The 25,844-nt window shown below is 40.5% G+C and overlaps 1 protein-coding gene, 1 long non-coding RNA gene and 1 pseudogene across 10 annotated transcripts in view; 1 reads left to right on the top strand and 2 right to left on the bottom strand.

Moving 5' to 3' along the window:
* N6AMT1 (N-6 adenine-specific DNA methyltransferase 1) overlaps positions 1-1,053 on the bottom strand; it is a 349,821-nt gene extending 348,768 nt beyond the window's left edge. For 4 of the 6 annotated variants that reach the window (XR_004183359.1, XR_004183361.1, XR_004183360.1 and 1 more), the window contains exon 1: positions 816-1,050. Coding sequence is in view for 3 of the 6 variants with exons in the window: in XM_031665680.1 (XP_031521540.1) it covers positions 816-949 (134 nt within the window). In the remaining 3 variants the exon portion in view is untranslated. Of the gene's footprint in view, positions 1-815 lie in introns of all 6 variants that reach the window. The other 2 variants (XM_031665681.1, XM_031665682.1) reach the window with 1 other exon arrangement.
* On the top strand, positions 983-25,599 carry LOC103882652. Of its 4 annotated transcripts, XR_004183364.1 has the most exons (4): positions 983-1,216; positions 5,413-5,724; positions 18,760-18,896; positions 19,906-20,630. It is a non-coding gene; the product is annotated as an uncharacterized LOC103882652 (long non-coding RNA). The 4 variants fall into 4 exon arrangements; XR_004183365.1 differs by lacking the exons at positions 18,760-18,896; positions 19,906-20,630 and adding an exon at positions 22,318-25,599 and having other exon boundaries at positions 988-1,216; XR_004183362.1 differs by lacking the exon at positions 19,906-20,630 and having other exon boundaries at positions 991-1,216; positions 18,760-19,060.
* Positions 16,877-18,909, bottom strand: LOC100999168 (annotated as a pseudogene).
* Positions 25,600-25,844: the final 245 nt, after the last annotated feature.

A 25,844-nucleotide genomic window follows, 5' to 3' on the forward strand; every position in this document is an offset into this window, starting at 1 on the left:
TACAATATAGATCTTTGAAATTTGACAGCTGTTTGTTCCATCCTGAGAAAACCCAGTTCACCTCATTTTCAAACAAATCTAACAACACAAATTCCTTACATTTAAAAATCACAATGTCAGTATTCATTCTTTCTGCTATTAATTTTAAATTGATGGCGATCACTTCAACAAATCCATTTAAATAAAGTGCTAGGGTAGACTATTGTCTGCTAGCTGGATGTAACTTTCTATTTTGTAACAATTAAATGAAAAATTCAGTTCCTCAGTAGCACTAGCCACATTTCAAGTGCTCTGTAGCCACAAGTGAGGACTGGCTGGTGCTAGAGTATGCTATCCAGTGGGTTTAAAAATATTTCCCCCCTCCAGTAACACAACTTTCTTTCATGTTTGTTAAGGGTGCTATGTGCTGAGTAAACCAAATAATACCACGCAATTTTAATATTTAATACTTTAAAAATTAATAATCAACGTTTCCGGAATATTTTGTTTCCAAACGTGTTACACTATCGCATCTCTCAGGGACATGTGTTCTTCAGATTAACAGGTGACAGGAAAAGAGACGCCTTTGCATGGTAAGCAGTCAGGGAGCTCATGAGACAGAGCAGCCCCTGGCAAAGGAGATGTGTCCCCGGCACACTCATTACTTGTAAGTACAGGAAAATTCTCAATTACGGCGTCCTGGCTGTCAATCATCTGCAAGTGGACCCCGCCTCCTCCGGCTCAGGGCGGTGATAGCCACGGTCCCAGCCCTCCGCCACTGCACTTCTTCAGAACGCCTCAGCCCTTTCCCGTCAGAGCCCCTCCCCTCCTCGCACCCCGCCAGCTCGGCAGCTGCTGCCTCGAGCGCGTCCAGAAGCAGAAACGTGTCCTCCGCGGGCTCGTAGACGTCGCTGAAGGCGCCGCGGCCCACGTGCCCGTGGAACGGCGTAGGGAAGCGCTGGCTCGCCATAGTCCTTCACTGCGTTCTGCGCGCCTGCGCAGGGCGCGCGCATGCGCATCCCCTCAAGCGCCGGTCTGGGAGTGGGGCTGGAGTTCCGGGCGACCCGAGTGTTCTTCGGTCTTATATCTAAATTTGTCTGGGGACCTCCTTGAAATTTCTAAGTAGGCAGTTGTATAATCCGTGACTATTGACATTTACTTTCTCCTTTGGAACATTTAAATTTTATTCTGTTAACTAGAACCTGATAGTGGGCATTCTGAGTTGTTTTTGACTAAGGTAAATGTTCTTCATTCTACTAATATTTAGAAATTCTGTTTTACTCCTAGTTTGCAAGGATTTGAAAAAAATACATAATAAATTTTACTATTTTTTTGTCAGCTGAACTTTAAGCTTTACGCTATAAAGATGAAGACTTTTCTCGTTTGATTTTTTTTTACTGTACTTTATAAATTGCTTTCCTGATGAATCATGAATGCACTGTTTTTAAAAACCTTAAGCAAGATGATGCGGTTTAATACACTGCTGAATTTGGGGGGCTAATAATCTGGCTCTGTTTTTTACCAAGATTACGCTACCCTCATTGTATGAGTTAGGACACTGTTTCTGGAACATTAGGTAGAAAACCTTAAAACTGGCTGGGCTTGGTGCCTTTTTGAGTAGATGGATCTTTGATGTTTTGGAACATTTATAAGTTGTTAGACTGTTCAAGTACTTACATTCTTTTTGAGTCGATTTCTGAAATTTGTTTCCCAACGAAACATTTTTACAGCTCTTTTTTTAAATTTGAAAAATAAAAATACAGAAAAGTATTTGAGTTACAAATTTTATTTTATTTCTTTTTTTTTTTTTTTTTTTTTTTTGGAGACAGAGTCTCGCTGTATCCCCCAGGCTGGAGGGCAGTGGCGCGATCTAGGCTAAGTGCAACCTCTGCCTCCCAGGTTCAAGCGATTCTCCTGCCTCAGCCTCCAGAATAGATGGGATTACAGGCTCCTGCCGCCACGGCCGCCTAATCTGTATTTTCAGTAGAGACGGATTTTCCCCATGTTGGCCACGCTGGTCTCAAACTGCTGACCTCAGGTGATCCACCCGCTTCAGGCTCCCAAAGTGCTGGGATTACAGGTGTGAGCCCGTAACACACGTGGCTGGGTTACAAATTTAAAAACCCCAAGTTTTAAACCCAGAAATGACAGTATTTTCTCATGTTTCCTTAAAATATTTTTTACATACAAGAACTAAAATATTACAAATGAGATGGATGTTCTTTCTCTACTTACCTTCAGTTTAATTGTGTAACCTTCTCTCCAAGGCTCTTATGGATTTAGTGTATGTCCATCTAACCCACGTAAAAACATGGATCTTGCATTTATATGTTTATAAACATTCATATCTTTATAAGCAACATGTGGTGTGTTTTAAAATTTACATAACTGGTACTAGGTTGGACATGTTTTTCAAATTTCTTTTTCAGTCAACATATGAGATTTATGTTTTGATATATAAAGTTCGGTTACTCCTCTTAACTGCCATATAGAATTTTATTATATAAAAATATGAAATATATATATATAGAAAGAGAGCGAGAAAGAGAGAGAGATAGAGTTGTGCTTGATCTCCTGGGTTCTAATGATCCTCCTGCCTCAGCCTCCTGAGTAGCTGGAACCATAGGCGCACGCCACCACTCCCAGCTTATTTTATTTTATTTATTTTTTGAGATGGAGTCTCGCTCTGTCACCGAGGCTGGAGTGCATTGGCGTGATCTTGGCTCACTGCAACCTCTGCCTCCGAATTCAAGCTAATCTCGTACCTCACCCTCCCTAGTAACTCCCAGCTAATGTTTAATTTTTTTTTTTTTTTTTTTAGAAATGGAGGTCTCACCGCGTTTCCTAAGCTGTTCTCAAACTCCTGAGCTCAAGCAGTCCTCCAACCTAAGCCTCCCAAAATGCTAGGATTACAGACATGAGCCACTGTGCCTAAAGTATCTTTTATCTGGGTTGGATAAATGTCTACTGGTAAAGATTTTCTTCTTTTCAGGTTTTTACTATTATGAACAACGTGGTGATTAACTTTCTTTCTTTCTTTTTTTTTTTTTTGAGATGGAGTCTCGCTCTGTTGCCCAGGCTGGAGTGCAGTGGCATGATCTCAACTCATTGCAACCTCCACCTTCCAGATTCAAGGGATTCTCCTACCTTAGCCTCCCGAGTAACTGGGATTACAGGCACGCACTACCATGCCCTGCTAATTTTTGTATTTTTAGTAGAAATGGGGTTTGACCATGTTGGTCAGGCTGGTCTCGAACTCCTGACCTCAGGTGATCTGACAGCCTCGTCCTCCCAAGGTGCTGGGATTACAGGCATGAGCCACTGTGCTGGGCCATGATTAACTTTCTTATATATAGTTTCTCCTGATGTTGTACAAAAGTTTCCTGAGTGTCAACCTAGAAGTGGATGAGCTGGGTTTTAGTGTATGCAGATTTTCAGTATTTCTACAAACTCATTTTACTTATTTATACTCCTACCTCTTGATTGCAGATTTGATATTTAATATTATAAAACTTATTTTTGTTTATTTTAAATTGATCTCATAGCTAACTGATGTTGGGCACGTGTTCATTTGTTTCTTCCTTTGTAAATTATTCATTTTTGCTTATTTTACCTTAAGTTTTGCCTTTATTTTTTGTCAAAGTTGATACATAATATCATATACATAATATACATAATAGGGCAAACAGTTCTACAAAATTTATTATGAAAAAGCAGTATTTTCTAGCACTCAACATCCAATTTCTCATGTCTCATTCTTCAGAGGGGACCACCTTCAACTTTTAGCTGTGTCTTTTGCCATTCATTTCCATATCTCTGTATACTAAGCTTATAATAATACTTCATTTTCAAACGTTAAGCATTATCTATAGAATTTCTATGACTGGAAGAAAGAATAATTCTCTTGTATCCAGTAGACCAGTATGTTGCAAGTCTCCTCTCCCTTTCTTCACAATTTGATACCATGGTTTTCTAAAAAATTTCTCAGCTGGGCGCGGTGGCTCACACCTGTAATCCCAGCACTTTGGGAGGCAAAGGCAGGCTGATCACAAGGTCGGGAGATCGAGACCATCCTGGCTAACACGGTGAAACCGCGTCTTTACTAAAAATACAAAAAAAAAATAGCCCGGCGTGGTGGTCGGCGCCCTGTAGTCCCAGCTACTCAGGAGGCTGAGGCAGGAGAATGGCAGGAACCCGGGAGGCGGAGCTTGCAGTGAGTCGAGATCGCGCCACTGCACTCCAGCCTGGGCTGCAGAGTGAGACTCTGTCTCAAAAAAAAAAAGAAACAAAGAAAAAAAGAAAAAAAAAAATTTCTCAGCCGGGCATGGTGGCTCACACCTGTAATCCCAGCACATTTGGAGTCCAAGGAGGATGGATCACTTAAGGTCAGAAATTAAAGACCTGTCTGGCCAACATGTTGAAATCCCGTCTCACTAAAAATACAAAAATTAGTCTGGTGTGGTGGTGGGTACCTGTAATCCCAGCTACTCAGGAGGCTGAGGCATGATAATTGCTTGAACCCAGGAGGTGGAGGTTGCAGTGAGCCAAGTTCACACCACTGCACTCCAGCCTGGATGACAGAGTGAGGAAAAAAAAAAAAAAATTGTATTATTTTTAAAACATTATTTTGCCTATATAAATGCTACTGAAATCTGACCCGCATGTGTTACACCAGTTACGTTTGCTTTCTTGCACAACTTTTTGCATTTCCTTGAAGTTAATAATTATTAGTTTCTTGGGATGCCATAACAAATTATCACAAACTGGGTAAACAAATAAAGACATTTATTCCTGGTCCTATAGATTAGAAATCTGAAATCAAGGTGTTGGCCTGACCGTGCCCCTTGATGAAGAGAAGAATCCTTCCTTTCGTCTTCCAGCTTCTGGTGGTTGCCAGCAATCCTGGCCGCCTTTGGCTTGTGGCAGCGGAGCTCCCATCTCTGCCTTTATCTTTCTTTGGCCTTCCCCCCTGTGTCTTTGTGTCTCCAAGACTCTCTCTCCTTGTAAGGATCTCTCTCTCCTTGGTATCCTTACAAGCATTAGGGTGCAGTTAGGAGGCACCCTAATCCAGCAGCATCTCAACTTGATTACATCTGCAAAGACCCTACTATATTTAAGATCACATTCACAGTTTTGAGGGTGGTGGTGGTGGTGGTGGTGGTAGAGAAGGTGGTTAGGACTTCAAAATGTCTCTTCAGGAAATACAACTCAACCCACAATAATCTAGTAATAGCTACTTTTTCATTTGCTTAGTTTTCTAATATATCGCAAATCAGCCTCAAAGTCTCTTCCAATTGTTACCACCCCCTCTCCACCAATACATTTAAAGACATTGAGCGTTCTGATTATTTCTATCCAATTTACTTAGGCACCAAAACATGTCTCTGGTGTTTATTTCTTGGATTTACTTATTCTTTGCTGTTTTACCTTCAGGCTGGCTCTCCTTGTGGTAGCAAGATGGCTGCATCTTCATATCCTCACACCACCCAATTCAATGGAAGAGTCTTACCATTGCTTGCAACAAGTCCTGCCATTTACTCTTTCTTACTGGCCCCAAATGAGTCATGTGCTCATGTGTGGATCAATCCTGTGGCTAAGGAGATGAAATGATCTGCCCCACTCAGGGCTGAGACTGAGGTCTCACTTTAGCTGCATCGCCAGAATGGTGTTTCCAAGCAAAACTGTGTTACTGGTGTGGATGCCAGGCAATAAACACACAATTTCTGCTGCATGGAAATTTCTCATGTAAGTATTGGTAATTATTTTCCTCCAGTGTGTTACTATCTTTTGGTTATATTTACAGTATTTTCCACCAGATATTAACAGTTTTTTTTGTTTTTTTTTTTTTTTTGAGACGGAGTCTTGCTCTGTAGCCCAGGCTGGAGTGCAGTGGCCGGATCTCAGCTCACTGCAAGCTCCACCTCCCGGGTTCACGCCATTCTCCGGCCTCAGCCTCCCGAGTAGCTGGAACAGTTTTTCAGATATTAACAGTTTTTCAGATATTAACCTTTTTTGGTGGAAATATTTATTAATCTACTTTATTTTGTTTGTTTCTCATTCTTGTATTGTTCTTAGAAATATTTTTCCTACTCTCTGCCATTGAAAAGAAAGTTTATTTTCTGGTTTCAAAGTATAGACTTTAGTAATTGGGTTTACCTTATTACTTAGGTTTTTAGGTCTTCTAGAATCCTGTTTATTTTTGTATCTATTTGATCTTTATGGCCTGAATAAGGTGAATTAACTTTTTATAATAATTATAATAAAAGTCTTTTCATACTAGAGAGTTTGTCTACTTATATTTCTTGATAGATTTTGGTTTTTTTAATTTCAATGCTATGCCAGTTGGAGTGATTGATACATGTTGACTGAAGATTATGCCTACTATGAAGTATCTGCCTTTGTGTTTGTATTGTGTATTCAGTTTGCCTGAAATTAATTTGCTTGAAATTAAGGATACAATCTTGCCTTCTTTTTGTTTCCATTTTCCTAATCTGCCTTTGTCTTTTTTTCACTGTCAGTCACACTTAAACTTTGAAACACACACACATTTTTCTTAGTGTTGCCATTGGTCAGCATCACATCTTCTCCTAATAAAGATAAAAATTCTGGCATGTTTTTATTTCTCTTTTTTTCCCAATGTCCCCTAACCCCCCCTTCCAGGTTGAGTTCATCTGAAAATTTTGGAGATGCTTATTAATTTTTGAAAACAACTAACTAATTTAATTTAACTACGTATGTTATTGTATTTTTTTATTTTTTTAGAGATGGGGTCTTGCTATGTTGCCTAGGCTGGTCTCGAAGTCTTTGCCTCAACTGATTCTCCCCTCTCAGCCTCCCAAGTCTCCTGAATTATGGGCATGAGCCAATGCACCTGGCTTTTTAAAAATATATACATATTTTAATAGTTCTCTGATCCACAGTTTTATAGTATGCCATATTTTTTCTTATGACTTATATTGGTTTGGAATACATACTCTGCTAATTGTTTCTGAGAGTAATATCCCAAATGTCTTTATTTAAGTCCTCAACCTAAAAAACAGTTTTTGTGTATTAAGGATTCTAGGTTGAAAATAATATTCCCTCAGAACTTTGAAGGTAATTCTCCAGTGTCTTCCTAACATTCAGTGTTGCTATTGATGAGAAGACAAGATAGTTCCCTTGACCCCCTTTGTGGGCAGGAACTGGAATGGCTTGTTTCATTCAGCATGCTGCTGGCCACTCCTTGCAAGAGGGAGCATGCAAGCAAGCGGGTGTGGGAACCGGAGGGAGTGAACACTGGAACTGGCCGGTGACTCCTCTGTGGCAAGAGTAGGCTCTGTGCAGGCCCTGCAGCAGCATCCAAGCCCCTGCCTTTTTGGCACCCGGGTTCTTGTCTAAGAATCAGGTCACATGAACAGATGGAAGGGTAGTGTATGTGGAGGATTTTATTGGACGATGGAAATGGCTCTCGGATAGGGGGCGGGATGGGAAATTGGAAAGAGAATGACTGGGAAGAAGGTGATCTTTCCCTGAAGCTGCACTGTCTGAAGTTTGTGGCCTCTACCTGTAGATCTTTCCCTGAAGCCACACTGTCTGCAGTTAGCCACATCTATCTGTAGTCTCCGACACTCAGTTGCTTCTCTGTTCGCCACTCAGCCACTTGTATCCCTGCTACTCAGCTGCCTGTGTTGCTCTGCCAACTAAAGGCTTTTATGGGCACAAGATAGGGGTGTGGCAGGCCAAAAAGGCAACACTTGGGCGTTTGAAAACGAGGTCAGCTGCTTTCACTTAGGGCCATGTTCCAGGCTTAAGGGCGAGGTTTAGCCAGGAGCCCAGCCCTTCCGTATCAATGAGATATCATACCAATTCAGTCTTATTCCTTTGTAGATAATTTATCTTTTTTTTTTTTTTAACCCTGGAAGTGTTTATTTTTGGTCTTCTGAAAGTCTCATAGTAGATGTATATGTATATGTGTGATGCTTAATTTTATGTGTCACCTTGATTGGGCCACATCACTTAGACATGTGGTCAGACACTCTGGATATTTTAGTGAGGGTGTTTTTACATGAGATTAACATTTACATTCGTGAGCTTTAAAGCACTCTATAATGTGAGAGGGCCTCATCCAATCACTTTGAGGCCTAGGAAGAACAAAAGAATGACCTTGATCTCCTGACCTCGGGAATTCTGCAGCAGATGGCCTTTGGGTTTCAACTGCAACATTGGCTTTTCCTGGGCCCCCATCCTGCAGGCCCACCCTGAAGATCTTGAGACCTGTCAGCCTCCGTAATCACCTTAGCCAGTTCCTTAAAATAAATCTCTTTCTGTGTATACACACATCCTGTTGGTTCTGTTTTTCTGGAGAACGCTAATATAACACGTATATGCATACATGTATTTTTTTGTTTCATCTTATCCAACAGTTGGTGGGCCTGTTTCATCTGATCACTCTCTTTTATTGATGGAAAATCTACTTTGATACTTTTATTTGATTTTCCCTTCCCTCCATTCTCTGTTCTTGTCTCTTAGAAATCCGATTAGACAGAAGGACAAATACCTAGATGTCTTCTGTTTTCGTTCTTTCTGTCTATCTTAGATGGATGGGCTACCCAGAAACAGACTCTCAGGTGGAGATTCGCATGCAGCCAGTGGAGAGAGAAGCAGGGCAGGGTAGAGGGAGAAGTTGAGCTGAGATCTAATTGCAACAGCGACCTCGCCTGACCCTGCTGGGAGCTTTGGGCTTGGGCTGACACTTCAGATTGTCCTAAATCCAAGTGAAGTGTCTTGTGTACTTTTGGGAGGGGATACTACCTGGGCAAAGAAGCTTTCTTTCCTGAGGAGAATACCTAGAGAGGGAGTTAGCTGTGACCTGTCAACAGCCAATATATGGTAGAGTGAGTGCCTTGGTCCCTACAGGGGGATCTGGGTAGCACACCACTGCACCCACTACCCTCTCTTTCATTTTGAGGGAAATTCAGGCTTCTAGCTAGCATGTCATCTCATCAACTGAGTATACTCTACTTTGTGGGTTATTTATTGGGATTTTTATTTGGTAAGTACATTTTTTTTCTAATATTTAAAAAAAAATAGGCTGGGCACAGTGGCCCACACCTGTAATCCCAGCACTTTGGGAGGCCGAGGTGGGCAGATCATGAGGTCAGGAGATTGAGACCAACCTAGCTAACACGATGAAACCCCATCTCTGCTAAAACTACAAAAAATTAGCCGGGCGTGGTGGCACATGCCTGTAGTCCCAGCGACTGGGGAGGCTGAGGCGGGAGAATCACTTGAACGCAGAAGGCAAAGGTTGCAGTGAGCCAAGATCACACCACTGCACTCCAGCCTGGGTGACAGAGCGAGACTCGGTCTCAAAAAATCATCATCATCATCATCATCATCTTGCTTCATGGGTGCAATATCTATTCTCATATCTCTAAGTTTTTATAAATTCTCAAAGTTTTCATTTGTCTGCTGCATAAATTCTAATGTGTTAAGTGATTTCCTTTGTTCATTAAGTTGTATACCTCTCTTTCATGGTGTTTGTCCACTTCAGATGTTTAACTCCTGGCTGCATGTTCATCTTCGTCATTGAGGCTGTGTTGGCCTGAATATGAAGGTGGTATGCATACCACAGTCAGCTTCCAGTGATTTCAGACAAGGGGGCATTGTGCTGCCATGTAAGACATACCAGCAACTTCTCTTAGAGAAGGAGAGTTTCTGTTCCTCCTAAGCATGGCTCTGACCCAACACTCATAACCAATTCTTCCGTTCTGTCTTTGTTCTCCACTCAAAGAGGGGAGTTCGGGCAGCCTACCTACCGCTGTAATGTTGATGGAGACAGTCACCCTGGTGGTTACTCCAGGACTACCTCGAGACCCTGGTGTCCACAGGCCTTGACACTTGGAGTTCTCCTGGAATCACTCCTCGCTTTCCTCTGATAGTCATATCCTTTCTGCTCTTTTTTCAGGATGGGTGGGAGCCTATGTAACCTCACTCAGTATCTTTTCTACCCTCCTTCTACGTATGCCTGCCGAAATTACTGAGGCTGGAAAACTACATTTTTGACATGCCCTTGAAGCTCTGCTTTTAGATGGGATTTAGGGTCCCACCTATCCTTTACAGCCACATGGGTTTTGGAAGGCAGAGGCGGAACACTGCGGGCAGAGGCTGACTTCTTTTGCCTCCACTATTTCTGCCGACAGAGTTGGTTTTTCTGAAAGAGCTGTGGTGTTGAGACTCCTCAGTGCTGGGTCTCTGGCTTCATGAGTGTTGAGAGGCGGGGCATACTGCTTTGAAAACTCCCAGTTAAACTGGGGTTCTGGTACCAGAGTGGCTAGCAACCCTGCTCTAACCAGAAATGGAGGGAGCCAGATGTGGTGTTTACAGTGTGCCTTTCTCAGGATAATTCTTTACCGGGCAAATAGCCTAATGCCTGGCTGTCTGACCCTTGACCAGGGAATCCCTTACAGAGGACGCTTGTTTGTATTGGCAGATACCCTGGTGGCTCATGTCTGACCCATGTCCAGTTTACACCTGCCTGGCCATGGCTCTGGCACTGGGAGCCTGACCTTACGTTCTCCCCTGCATTCCAGAAATATCCCAGCCCAGGGCAGCTCCTACTTCTTCAGATGGAAGGCACAAATTCATCTTTTTTTTTTTTTTTTTTTGAGATAGAGCCTCTCTTTGTCACCCAGGCTGGAGTGCAGTGGCATGATCTCGGCTCACTGCAACCTCCACCTCCCAGGTTCAAGTGATTCTCGTGTCTCAGTCTCCCAACTAGCACCCACCACCAGGCCCAGCTAATTTTTGCATTTTTGGTAGAGATGGGGTTTCACCATGTTGGCCAGGCTGCTTTCGAACTCTTGACCTGAAGTGATCCACTCACCTCCCAAAGTGCTGGGATTATAGGCGTGAGCTGCCATGCCCAGCCCTGGAATGCACAAGTTTAATACACCACCACAATAAGAAACAAGTTCAAAGATTTTTACATAGAAAACCTGGGCAAGGAGGGTGTAGTGAGTCACGAGGGTTCTTCCATCCCTGGGTCATGCGAGGCCAGAATGAAGAGTCAGGCAAAAGAGAGAAGCATGTGGTTATCAGCCATATACATAAGGAAATGGGGTATGGGCCACTTTAAGTTCACAAACTGATGTCTGAACGGTCCATTTAAAGGAAACAATGGGAGAACAGGGGCCTGGTCAGCTAGGTGGGAGGGATGTCTCTAAGTTATTGTCACTGGCCACTGGCTGAGCCATTCAGCTGTGTTGTAGAACTGAAAACTGTGTCAAGGGTGACCGAGCTCTGTTTCTGGTATGAGAAATTTAAATTTGTATTCAAAAGGAAATCTGAGGCAAGATCCAATTAGGAGAATTCCGTGCATGCAGCTCCTTCATTTTGCAGCTGTGGATGGCGGGTGGTGTAAGTGGCTTTGGTCTGGAGCTTGTAGTGCAGCAGCTGATTCCTGATTCCACAGTTTCCTGACTGTGGCAGGGCCAGAAGCTCAATTCTGCAGCGTGGCTTTAGGAGATGTTCTTGAAAGTATAGCCCAAAGTAGGTCTTCTTTAGACCTCTCAGTGATTGTGAGACCCTTTGGCTTTGCTGTAATATAGCGGCCCCCAACCTTTTTGGCATCAGGGACTGGTTTGTGGAAGACAGTTTTTCCACAGACCGTGGGGAGGGGGGTTGATTTTGTGATGATTCAAGCCCATTACATTTATTTAATTAATTTTACTTATTTATTTATTTATTATTTATTTTTGAGATGGAGTCTCGCTTTGTCATCCAGGCTGGAGTGCAGTGGCGTGATCTCAGCTCACTGCAACATCTGCCTCCCAGTTCAAGCGATTCTCCTGCCTCAGCCTCCCTAGTAGCTGAGACTACAGGCACGCACCACCATGCCTGGCAAATTTTTGTGTTTTTAGTAGAGGTGGGATTTCACTATGTTGGCCGGGCTGGTCTCGAACTCCTGACCTCAAGTGATCCACCTGCCTCGGCCTCCCAAAGTGCTGGGATTACAGGTGTGAGCCACCGCGCCCAGCCACATTACATTCATTGTGCACCTCATTTATTACATTGTAATATATAATGAAATAATTATACCCTCACCATAATGTAGAATCAGTGGGAGCCCAGAGCTTGTTTTCCTGCAACTAGAGGATCCCATTAGGGAGTGATTTGAGTGACAGATCATCAGGCATGAGTTTCTCATAAGGAGTGCACAACCTAGATCCCTCACCTGTGCAGTTCACAATGGGGTTTGCGCTTCTGTGAGAATCTAATGCCGCCGCTGATCTGACAGGAGGTACCAGTCCATGGCCTTGGAGTTGGGGAACCTCTGCTGTAATAAATTCCCTTTAGATTAAACTAACTAGCGTAGATTCTATTGTATGCAATGGAACCCTCTCTGGTACATGTGGATTCCCTGCATTTTCTAGTATGTTACAGTCATGACTTCTTATTGAAGAGATGTTTCAAATGAATTATTTTGAGGTCATTTGGTTCCATGCTTGCTTGTGGTTTTTGGTGCTATGATGGTAGGAGCATGTGCTCAGTCAGTCATTTTACTTTCATCTTTCTAGTGAGACTTAATGTTTCTTAGAGGTAATAGAGTCTAATAACATAATAACATAACATAATAAGGGATATTTCTGCTTTTAAGAAGGCTTTGGTCCAAGCCTCTTTCAGTGTGAGAGAGAATATCCCTCCTTTTTTGTCTAGTAAGAAACATTTAGAACCTGCTTTGCATTTTAATAGAAACTATGAGTTGCAGCTCTCTTCATGATATTCAGGGTTAGTACCGACCTTGACTAGATTCCACGTCTTTCTTAGATATATCAGGATTCTGTAGGGAGTCCAGTTAATTTCAAGTTGGTTTGTGTTGTTAACATAAATAACAAACAGAAAGTTTCTAGGCTCTCTAAAAGAAAACAATACTTATTTGGGAATAGAGCATTGCTACGTGAATTTGCATACCACAGTAAACTGTATGTATTCAGGGAGAGAAAGAAAGAATAAAAGTTTTTAAAGTAAAAATGAGGAGGATTATGTAAATGTTTTGAAATGATTATCCTTAGCTACGAAAATCAATAACAAATGTAGCACCAGTCTAAGGTTGTACGGTGAGAAGATACAGTTTATTGAAAGCTACTTCATTATAGGGTAGGGCATCCTCAGAAAGCAAGCAGAGGAATGCACTGTCTTTAAGTTATTCTTATGTAGGGGTCTTGTCTATGTAAAGGCCAAACTAAGCTGTGCCTACATGTGGGTGAGCAGACAGCATGACAAAATTTATTATACTGTTGATTTAAGGAAAATGATTCTTGACATTTTAGTGTGTAAGTAAAGCATAACTATAATTATTTTGAAACCATATATTGTTATGAGTATTGGGACATCTAGACTTTCTGCTGTCGTAGGAGTGCGTCCTTGTAGGTTTTCCTCAACTGTAAACATCTTATGACCATGGGTCATGGCTGGCAAGGAATGTGCCTGGTTAGTCTCAAAATAAAGTGGAACTTAAATTGGTGTCATCCTGGCTCTCCTGGGCTCCTGCTTCCCTAACAACCTTACTGACTTACCAAACACTATGTATTGTATCTTCTATCTAACTATATTTTTGTGCCCATTAGTCAACCTCTCTTTATTCCCTCTTCCCCCATCCTTCTCAGTCTCTGGTAACCATTCTTCTCCTCTCTACCTCCATGAGATCCACTTTTTTAGCTCCCACATATGAATGAGAACATGCAATATGTGTCTTTCTGTGCCTGGCTTATTTCACATAACATAGTGACCCCCAGTTCTGCCCATGTTGCTGCAAATGACAGGATTTCATTCTTTTTTGTGGCTGAATAATATTCTATTGTGTATATATACCACAGTTTCTTCATGCATTGATAGGTACTTAGGTTGATTCCATATTTTGGCTATTGTGAATAATGCTACAATAAACATATGAGCACAGATATTTCTTTGATATGTTGGTTTTTTTGGTACATACCCAGTAGTGGGATTGCTGTCTTTTATGGTAGCTCTATTTTTAGTTTTCTGAGGAACCTCTAAACTGTTCTCCATAGTGACTGTACTAATTTACATTCCCACCAACAGTGTATGAGGGTTCCCCTTTCTCCACATCCTTGCCAGCACTCATTATTCTTTGTCTTTTTTTTCTTTTCTTTTCTTTTTTTTTTTTGAGATGGAGTCTCACTGTCACCCAGCCAGGAGTACAGTGGCACGACCTCGGCTCACTGCAACCTCCGCCTCCCAGGTTCAAGCGATTCTCCCACCTCAGCCTCCAGAGTAGATGGGATTACAGGTGCCCACCACTATGCCCAGCTAGTTTTTGTGTATTTAGTAGAGATGGGGTTTCATTATGTTAGCCATGCTGGTTTCAAACTCCTGACCTTAGGTGATCCACCCACCTCAGCCTCCCAAGGTGCTAGGATTACAGGCTTCAGCCACCACACCCGGCCTCTTTGTCTTTTTAATAAAAGCCATTTTAACTAGGGTGAGAGGATATCTCATTGTGGTTTTGATTTGCATTTTTTCCGTGATTAGTGATGTTGAGCATTTTATTTTATACCTGTTGGCCATTTGTTTGTCTTCTTTTGAAAAATATCTACTCAGATATTTTTCTCGTTTTTAATTGGATTATTTGTTTTTCTGCTGTCGAGTTGTTTGAGCTCCTCATATATTCTGGTAATTAATTCCTTGTCAGTTGGATAATTTGCAAATAATTTCTCCCAGTGGATGGGCTGTCTCTTCTCTTTGTTGATTGTCACTGCTGTGCAAAGGCTTTTTCACTTGATATAATCCTATTTGTCTATTTTTGCTTTTGTAGCCTGTGCTTTTGAGATCTTACTCAAGAACCTTTGCCCAGATTAATGTCCTGGAGCATTTCCCCATTGTTTTCTTCTAGTAGTTTCATAGTTTAAGGTTTTGGATTTAAGTCATTGATCCATTTTGATTTGCTTTTTCTATATGCTTAGAGATAGGGGTCTAGTTTCATTCTTCTGCATGGGGTTATCTAGTTTTTCAGCACCATTTGTTGAAGAGACTGTCTTTTTCCCAGTGTTTGTTCTTGGCACCTTTGTAAAAATGAGTTGGTTGTGAATACATGGATTTATTTCTGGGTTCTCTATTCTGTTGCATTGTTCTGTGTCTTCCTTCCTTCCTTCCTTCCTTCCTTCCTTCCTTCCTTCCTTCCTTCCTTCCTTCCTCTCTCTCTCTGTCTGTCTTTTTTTCTTTCTGACAGGATCACACCCTGTCACCCACACTAGAGTGCAGTGGCGTGATCATAGCTCACTGCAGCCTCTAACTCCTAGGTTCAAGCAGTCCTCCAGCCTCAGCCTCCTGAGCAGCTAGGGACAACTAGTGCACGCCACCATGCCCAGCTATTTTTTTTTTTTTTTTTCCTTTTTTGTAGACATAGGGTCTCAGTATGTTGCTAAGGCTGGTCTCAAACTCCTGGCCTCAAGTGATCTTCCTACCTCAGCCTCCCAAAGTGCTGAGAACACAGTCGTGAGCCACTGCACCTAGCCTTATGTGTCTATTTTTCCCCAAGTACCATGCTGCTTTGGTTACCATTGGTTTATAATGTGTTTTGAAGTCATGTAGTGTGATGCCTCCAGCTTTGTTCATTTTGATCAGGATTCCTTTGGCTATTCAGAGTCTTTTGTGGTTTCATGTAAATTTGGGGACTGTTTTTTCTATTTCTGTGAAGAATGTCGTTGGTATTTTGATAGGAATTTCATTAAATCTGTAGATTGCTCTGGGTAGTATTGACATTTTGACAATATTAATTCTAATCCATGAGCATACAATATCTTTCCTTTTTATATATATATATGGAGTCTCACTCTGTCAGCCAGGCTAGAGTGCGATGGTGCAATCTCAGCTCACTGCAACCTCTGCCTCCCAGGTTCAAGCGTTTTGTCCTTTTTTTTTAGTACAGACACAGTTTCACCATGTTGACCAGGCTCGTCATGAACCCTTTCCATTTTTAAAATGTCCTCTTCAATTTCTTTCATCAGTGTGTTATAGCTTTTCTAAGATAGATCTTTCACTTATTTGGTTAAATGTATTCTAGGTATTTTGTAATTCATGTAGCTATTGTGAATGGGTTTGCCTTCTTGATTTCTTTTTCAGAGTATGTGCTGTTAGTGTATATAAATACTATTGATTTTTGTATGATTATTTTGTATCCTGCAACTTTACTTAGAATTCATTTTTCAGTTCCAACTAAATTCATTTATCAGTTCCAACATTTTTTTGTGGAGTCTTTAGGGTTTTCTAATTATACACTCGTGTTGTCTGTGAATAAGGATAATTTGACTTCTTCCTTTCTGATTTGGATGCCCTTAATTTATTTCTCTTTTCTAATTGTACTGGCTAGGAATTCCAGTACTGTGTTGAATAGGAATGGCGAGTGCGGACATCTTTGTCTTGTTCCAGTTTTTTTTTTTTTTTTTTTTTTAACTTTAAACAAATTTTTATTACACTAAGGTTGTCACATAATTGGATATTTCTCTACTTTGTACACAATTATTCTCACTCTCCACAGAAAGGCTGCTTAAATTCTCCTCTGGTGGTGGCAAGCCCTAAAATCCTGATTTTAACAGAATAGTATTAAAAATGCCTCAGTGATTTAAGTTGAAAGCAGTACATTGGTACATGGCTTTTGCACCCAGTATTAGGAATATACAAATGTCTTTTTATCCAAAAATACAAATAAATTATCTGTAGGCATAGACAATGACAGCAGTCAAACGTTATATATTTGTCACTTGAAACCAGTAACTGATCGTTATAGTGATTTCCTGAACATCAGCTAGCCTCTTCTTCAGTCATTTTCTCCAGCTTCTCTGAAGTTATTGGTAAGGAACACTGCCTTGGACTTCCTGCCATAGTTCATTAATTAAAGTAAAGCACTATTCTAATAATTAGAACTTGCCATCTCCCATAACACCTCCCATTCTACCCATTGCACCCATTACAGGGTGCTTCTCTTTTTTTAGGAATTTCTGTGACTACAACTTCTGCTGTAGTTAACAGAGAGGCCACCCCAGCAGCATCCAATAAAGCACTTCTCACAACCTTTGTTGGCTCAATAATTCCTTTTTCCACCATATTCACAAAATCTCTGACCATGGCATCATAACCAACTTCTGAGGAACTACATAATTTTCTCAACTATCAAAGATCCTTCAACACCTGCATTTTTAGCAACGGTCATTTCAGGAATTTTGAGTGTTCTCTTAATAATTTCTGTACCAATTTTTTGATCTTCATTAGCTGGAGTCAATGAGTCCAAGGCACCAATGCACAAAGTAGGGTACAACCCCCTCCCAGAACAATGCCTTCTTCCACAACAGCTCTTGTAGCATTAAGGGCATCTGTAACTCTGTCTTTCTTTTCATTCACTTCAACATCACTTGTCCCACTAACTGTCAGCACAGCTACTGTATCTGAAAGTTTTGCCAGCCGTTCAGTTTTTCCTTTTCTTATTCACTAGTTGTGACATCCAACTGCTTAATGATTCCTTGAATTTGTTTTTCAATTTGAGCCTTGTCACCTTTTCCTTTTAAGAACATAACATCATCTTTGATCACAGTGACCTCTCCAACTTCTCCTAAGTCATGAGGCTGAACATCTTCGAGATTTAAGGTCAACTCCTCTTCTTCAAACAGTGCACCACCAGTAGCAATAGTTATACCGTTAAGCTGGTTCTTTCTACTGTCACCAAACCTTGGAGCTTTGATTGCTACAACCTGAAGACCAACTTTTAGCCTATTCAAAATGAGTGTACTTAGAGTTTCTCCATCAATATTTTCAGCAATTATGACCAAAGGCTTATGGTGAGCATGGGCAATTTCAAGAGCAGGTACAATGGGCTGGACACTAGAAATTTTCTTTTCACTCAATAGAACATAAGCATCCTGGAATTCACATTTCTGACCTTTTGGTGTATTAATAAAGTATGGAGAAATATATCCTCAAACTTTCATGCCTTCAATAATTTCTTTTTTCTTTTTTTTTTAGACGGAGTCTCACTCTGTCACCCACGTTGGAGTGCAGTGGCACAATCTCAGCTCACTGCAACCTCTGCCTGCTGGGTTCAAGCGATTCTCCTGCCTCAGCCTCCCAAGTAGCTGGGACTACAGGCGCATGCCACCACACCCAGCTAATTTTTTGTATTTTTAGTAGAGACGGGGTTTCACCGTGTTAGCCAGGGTGGTCTCAATCTCCTGACCTCGTGATCTGCCCGCCTCCGCCTCCCAAAATGCTGGGATTACAGGCGTGAGCCACTGCACCTGGCCTCGTGCCTTCAATAATTTCTAATTCATGGGTAGTGTTTTTCCATCTTTACTGTGATGAAACCCTTTCTTTTGACTTTTTGCATTGCATCAGAAATTAGGTTGCCAATTTCTTTGTCTCCATTTGCAGACATTGTAGCAACCTGAGCAATTTCTTCAGGGGTGGTCACAGGTTTAGACTGCTTTTTAAGTTCAGCAATTACAGCATCAACAGCTAACATCACACTTCTCTTGATTTCCACTGGATTAGCACCTTTGCTAAACTTCTTGAAGCCTTTCTTGGCAACAGTAGCAGTGGTAGTGCCATCCCCAGCCTCTTCATTTGTGTTATTGGCAACATCTTGAACAAGTTTAGCTCCGATATTCTTATATTTATCCTTTAAGTCAATGGACTTTGCAACAGTCATACCATCTTTTGTTACTCTGGGACTTCCCCAGTTCTGCTCAATAATCACTGTTTTTCCCTTTGGCCCCATTGTAATGGCTACAGCAGTGGGTAAAAGGTCTACACTTTGAAGCATTAAGACTTAGGCATCTGCACCAAGAATTTTACATCTTTGGCATAAACCCGAGTGAGATAAGGAGCCAGGACCCTCGGCACTGCTCTCATCTGACGAAAGACTGCAGGTAATTGAAGCATTTCTGCAGGGTGGTGGCAGGGCTTGCGCACGCTGACACGGGCTGTCGGTGGTGAGTGAGGTCTCGTTCTACTTCTTAAAGGAAAGGCTTTCAGCTTTTCCTCGTTGAGTATGATGTTAGCTGTGGGTTTGTCATATATACCCAGTTTGTGTGTATTTTTACCCACAACGTGTTGAGCATTTTTTGTCATAAGAGAACATTGAATTTTATTGAATGCTTTTTCAGCATCTATTGAAATGATTACATGCCTTTTGTTCTTGATTCTGTTGACATGATGTATCACACTTGTTATTGATTTGTACATGCTGAACCATCCTTGTATCCCTGAGATGAATCCCACTTGATCATGGTAAATGACCTTTGTAATGTGTTGTTGCATTCAGTTTGCTAATATTCCATTGAGGATTTTTGCATGTATGTTCATCAAGGATATTGGCCTGTAGTTTTCTTTTTTTTATTGTGTTCTTGTCTGGTTTTGGTATGTCAGGTTTGTGTGTGTGTGTGTGTGTGTGTGTGTGTATGTTTAACATTAGTGACTCCATTTTGATTCTGACAACTTTCACAGTAGTTACTGAAATAATAATCTAAGATAGATAAATTTTTTCATTATTTCTATTTTTTCTTCTGAGACGGGGTCTCATTCTGTCACCTAGGCTGGAGTGCAGTGATGCCATCATGGCTCACTCCAGCCTTGACCTCCTGGGCTCAAGCGATCTTCCCATCTCAGCCTCCCAAGTAGCTGGGACTACTGGCATGTGCCACTGCACCTGGTTAATTTTTTAATTTTTTTGTAGAGATTGAGTCTCCCTATGTTGCCCAGGCTGATTTCAAACTCCTGGGCTCATGCAATTCTCCCGTCTTGGCCTCCAAAAGTGCTAGCATTACAGGCTTGAGCCATTGCACCCAGCCGATAGATCATTTTAAATTCATCTTCAAGAATGGTTCTAAAGCTTTACAACCATGTAATTTGTTCAAATTGTTTTTTGTTTCTCTAAAGGCTCAAGGTTGACCAACACTTAAAACACTATGACATAGAGTAGTAGAAAATATTTGCAAAAGACATATCTGATAAAGGACAGCTATCCGAAATATGCAAAGTATTAGAACTCAACAATAAGAAAAGGAACAACCCCACTAAAAAAGAGGCAAAGGACCAAAGGAACAACTCCACTAAAAAATAGACAAAGGACCTGGACAGACACCTCACCAAAGAAGATACGTGGATGGCAAATATGCATGTGTAAGGATCCTGAAAATGATATGGCATTAGGAAATTTCAAATTAATGCCACAATGAGATATTGTTACACACTTATTATACTGGCCAAAATCTAAAACACTGACAACAAATGCTGATGAGAATGTGCAACAATAGGAACTCTCATTCATTGCTGATGGGAATGCAAAATGGTACAGCTACTTTGGAAGACAGCTGGGCAATTTCTTACAAAAACTAAACATACTTTTACCATACACTCCAACAATAGTGCTCTTTGGTATTTACTCAAATGAGTTGAAAACCTGTGTCTACACAAAAACCTGCACACTGATATTTATAACAGCTTTGTTCATAATTGCCAAAATTTAGAAGCAATCAAGATGTCTTTCTCTGGGTGAATGCGTAAATAAATTGTGGTACATCCAGAAAACAGAAGATTATTCAAAACTAAAATGAAATTGGCTATCAAGCCATGAAAAGACATGGGGAAAACTTAAATGCATATTGCTAAGTGAAAGAAGCCAATCTTAAAAGGCTATGTACTGTATGATTCTAACTATATGACATTCTGGAAAATGCAAAACTATAGAGACAGTAAAAAGAAGCATACTTCCCAGGGGTTGAGGAGGAATGAGAGATAAGTAGATGGAACATGGAGGATTTTTTACAACAGTGGAACTATTATTTATGATACTATAATGCTGGATACATGTCCAAAGCCATAGAATATACAACGTCAAGAATGAACTCTAATAAGCTATGGATTTTGGATGATAAACATGTATAAATGTAGGTTTATTGATTGTAACAAATGTACCACTTTCTTGTAGGAGACTGATAGTTGTCTATGTGTGTGTGTGTCAGGGCATGCAGGGTATAGACGGTACTTTGTACTCAATTTTGCTGTGAACCTAAAACTTCTCTAAAAGATAAATTTTATTTTGAAAAACACCATCATACACTAAAACTTTTTTGTCCTTATTTGATAATACTTACAAATAGAATTTTATTAAAATTATATTTAAATGTAGAGTCAAAAGATATGCATGTTTTAGTGAAATATCTTCTATTATTATTACTATCATCATAGTTATTATTATTTGACTTAGAAATCCTCAGTAGACATTATGAATTTAGAGATCAGTAATGTTCATTTTGAAAAAGACATATACTTGATAAAATTGGTTCTTGTTCTTTTGATGGTACTGTGGTTAAGAGTCTTGTGCTGTAATGATCTCAGTTAAAAATAGTAAAAAGAATCTCTTCAGTATTGTGCTGGACTCTGCACAGTTAATGCAACAGGAGGCAGGGTCACCTGCCCATATAGCTTTGTTTGTATCAGCCAGTCGAAATGTCAAGATGGTTCCTTATCCACTGGATAATTTCACAATCCTCCTCTTAATTTGGTTGCTTTGGACACATTCTATCCTGGAAACAAAATCTAGGCTTCATAATACATTCGGAAATAATAGATTCATGTTCTTTTTTTCCAGCTGGTACTGGTAGAGTTCACACATTTACTCCTGCACCATAGGAACAGCTGCTTAAAAAGCTGAAGTGTGTATTTGATTCCATTACATTGGCACAATAGAAAGTCACGTAAAAGACGGAGACTCTCTCAGTTTCTCCATATTTGGAAAATTAATTCCTTTAAGTGCGTTAAAAAAATCTCTACAGGTGGTCACATTCTATGAACTTAAGACCAGAAATGACCTCATCACCTTCAGCTGGCCTAAAAGTTGTCTTTGGCTGCTGCACGCTTCACAAAATCTTGTTAATTATGATTGTTTTTCCTAGTTATAAGTCCTTCTGGATAAGTTTTTATAAAGCATTTATTTTTATCACTTACATAACTACATAAAATATTTTCATTGGTGTCAAAATGTCATGTTATTGCCAAACACATTCCATTTCAATTTCTAGAAATTATTGGAAAGTTAATACCCACACTTTAATGGCACCCTTGCTGTAGTATTAAATCATGCTTTACTGAAATTCACAAGAATTTTTACACTGCATTTATCCAGAATAAAGCACTAGAACAGTTACTTTTTGACCATCTTGTCCGTTAATTACTATGCATGCACTTTCTCTTTAGACAAACAATAAATGAAATTTAGTGTCTTTCTAGAACTGAGTTTTCATGAAAGTGATTGTCATATATATACTCATCATCTGCTTCTCTTTTCAGCACAGTAATGTTTTAGTTCAAGAATCGGTAAGTGAATCTTTTCCCTGGCTTATAGAACTTCACCCTATTTATTTCTATTTCAAGAAAAGTAAAAAATATTTTAAAAAGTAAAATTAGGCAAGAAAGTTGTCTTGCCAGCTAGGCATTTGGTTTCTCCTTAGATTTGTTATTTAAGAAAACTCAGTCTCCCTAGACATCATTTCAAGAATATAATTGTTTAGCTGCAAAGCTATAGTTTTGGGTAGAAAATTCCCTTTGAGGGTTGCACATTGAACCCATATTTAGAGAACCTGAGAAATGAGCTTTCAGCAGTAATCACATTTACTCTTCTCCCCACAGCCTGGGGTGTCTGGAAGAACATCCTCCACCAGGAACGCTGGAGGATGACTAAAGAGCTGAGTCTGATCCAGTTTGCCAGAATAGGTCCATCACCCTGAGGCCCTTTTTTGCCTAGGTCCTGCATATTCCATGCTATGGACTGAATTACGTCCCTGTAAAATTCGTATTTTGAAGCCTTAACCCCCAATGTCATGGTATTTGGAGATGGGGCCTTTGGGAGATAATTAAGTTTAGATGAGGTCATGAGGCCATGGCCTCACGATGGGATTAGTACTGTTAAAAGAAGTGGCACCAGAGAGCTTGCTGTGTGTCTCTTTTTCTGCCATTGTGAGGACACAGGGAGAAGGCGGCCATCTGCAAGCCGGAAAGAGGGATCTAGCTCCAACCATGCTGGTGCATGAAGACTTCTGGCGTCCATAACTGTGGAAATAAATGTCTGTTGTTGAGCCACTCAGTCTATGGTATTTTGTTATTGCACCATGAGCTGAGGATTGGAATTGGCCCCCAACCTAACAATGGTTCCACTTATGCTTTTTTGACTTTATGATGGTGCAAAAGTGAAAAGCATTCAGTAGAAACTCTAATTGGAGTGCCCATACAGTCATCCTGGTTTTTACTTTCAGTATAGTATTCAAAAAATTACATGAGATATTCCACACCTTATAAAATAGGCTTTGTGTTAGGTAGTGTTGCCCATCTGTAGGCTGATATAAGTATTCTGAGCATGTTTCAAGAAGGTTAGGCTAAGTCACGATATTCTGTAGATTCGGTGTATTAAATGCATTTTAAACTTAAGATATTTTCAATTTATGATTAGTTTATTGCGACATAACCCCATCACAAGTCAGGGTGTATCTGTCCATCCCCCAAGGACAAGAGACTTGGAGCCTGAGCACACAGGGATGGTACAAACTCGGATGTTGATCCAGGCAGTTCAGGAACACATGTTTTAAAATTGGAATTGTTGCCTCAATTTTCTCTTTCAGTGTGTAAATAGAACCTCCAAATAAGATTAAATTGAAGAGAAAGTATTAAAGGGCAATATTCCAGTGGAATCCATGAACAGTTTGCTTGCACTGACTTGCTAAGGAAGGAAAATTTTTTAAGTAGTCGTTATTCTTAAGAAAGTTAAATTTATAGTTTAAGTTATGGTATATTTTGTACTGGGCACTGTGCCTTCCTCATAATATTCTTATTAAATATTTGTTGATTTAAGATGTTTTTTACTTCATCACATGTATTTAGCAAAGAGTAAATTCTTATAAAAGAATTTTATCATATCCTTGTGACAAAGCATACTCCGTGCTAAATGTGGTACTAATTACTTGAGTGTGAAGGTGAAGATTTTTCCTGGCAAATTTGGAAAAACGGCTTAAAAAATAGGTACTACACAGCTAAAGAGTCTTTCTTTCCAGATTCAACTCATATACCTACTATCTTGCCTTTCCCTAAGCATATATATTTAAATTCTAGAAACCGCCACATTCACTTATTAAAGCCAAGCATGTGTCTAATATTTATTACACTACATTTTTACTTTTATGAAATACTGCTTGGAACAAATAGTCACCCAGGACAGAGGTCCCGAACCCCTGGACCATGGACCGGTATTCATCTGTGGCCTGTTCGTAACTGGGCTGCACAGCAGGAAGTGAGTGGCAAGTAAATGAGCATTAGTGAGCTCGGCGGCAGCATTAGATTCCATAAGAACCCTATGGTGAACTGCACGTGTGAGGGATCTAGGTGGTGTGCTTCTTATGAGACTCTAATTAATGCCTGATGATTTGAGGTGGAACAGTTTTATCCTGAAACTATCCCCTCTGCCTGCTGGCCATGGAAAAACTTGTCTTTCACAAAATTGGTCCTTGATGCTAAAAAGGCTGGAGACCACTGATCTAGGGCATAGCTAGTTTTTGCCATAGCTATGTCATAACTAGATGTGTTGAGACAAAATCTCACCTGTAGATCTGAGTTGAGCATATGAGCCTATTTCATTGTGGTAGACAATTCTGTCTGACGTGGTCCTCCAAAGATATTCACATCCTAATCCCCAGAATCTGTAAATATGATACCTTACATGGCAAAAGGGAGTTTGTACACATGATTAAGTTAAGGATTTTGATGTGGGGAGATTATCCTGGATTAACCAGGTGGGTTCAATGTCATCAGAAGGCTCCTCCTATGAGGGAGGAAGAAAGTCAGAAATAAGAGTAGGAGATATGATGTTTGAGCAGAGGAGAGAGAAAGAGACAGAGAGATTTGAGGATGATATGCTGCTGGTTTTGTTTTGAAGATGAACGAAGGGGCCCTGAGCCAAGGAATGCAGGCCACCTCTAGAAGCTGGAAAAGGCAAGGAAATGGATTCCCCCAAGAGCCTCCGGAAGGAACACAACCATGCCAACCCGTTTTAGACTTCTGATCTCCTGAACTGTAAGATAATAAATATGTATTGTTTTAAGCCAATAAATTTGTGATAATTTGTTATAGTAGCAATAGGAGAAGAATACAGCAAATCAACACTGATTTTATTTTCTTAACATGGTGCAACTAATACCAACTTAAAAGCAATTTAAACTTTACACACTAGTTGTCAAATTCTCTGAAGAGACAAATGTAAGTGGATATAAGAGACTAATTTAATCTTCTGACATCTATGGGCACACTGAAGACTGGGAGAACTGGTAGTGTTCACGCAGTGTTTGTCCAACCCTTTAATCCAGCACCCTCTAGACCTGCACTGTCCACCCCACCTGGAGCTACTGTGCCCTGGAATTGTATCTAGAATGTAATGAGATGTGCAGGAAGTCTAAGATACACTATGGATTTTGTAAAGAAGAGTACAAAAATACCTTGATGATTTTTGCTTTGTTTTGTTTTTGAGACAGTCTTTTTCTGTCATCCAGGCTAGAGTGCAGTGACACAATGTCGGCTCACTGCAACCTCCTCCTCCTGGGTTTAAGCAATTCTCCTGCCTCAGTCTCCCGAGTAGCTGGAACTACAGGCACGTGCCACCATGCCTGGCTAATTTTTGTATTTTTAGTAGAGATGGGGTTTCCCTATGTTGCCCAGGCTGGTACAAACTCCTGACCTCAAGTGATCCACCTGCCTCAGCCTCCCAAAGTGCTGGAATTACAGGTGTGAGCCACTGCGCCTGGCAATAATTTTAAAATATTGATCACATGTTGAAA

The sequence above is a fragment of the Papio anubis genome, chromosome 4 (assembly GCF_008728515.1).
Source record: "Papio anubis isolate 15944 chromosome 4, Panubis1.0, whole genome shotgun sequence".
NCBI classification, from domain to species: domain Eukaryota; kingdom Metazoa; phylum Chordata; class Mammalia; order Primates; family Cercopithecidae; genus Papio; species Papio anubis.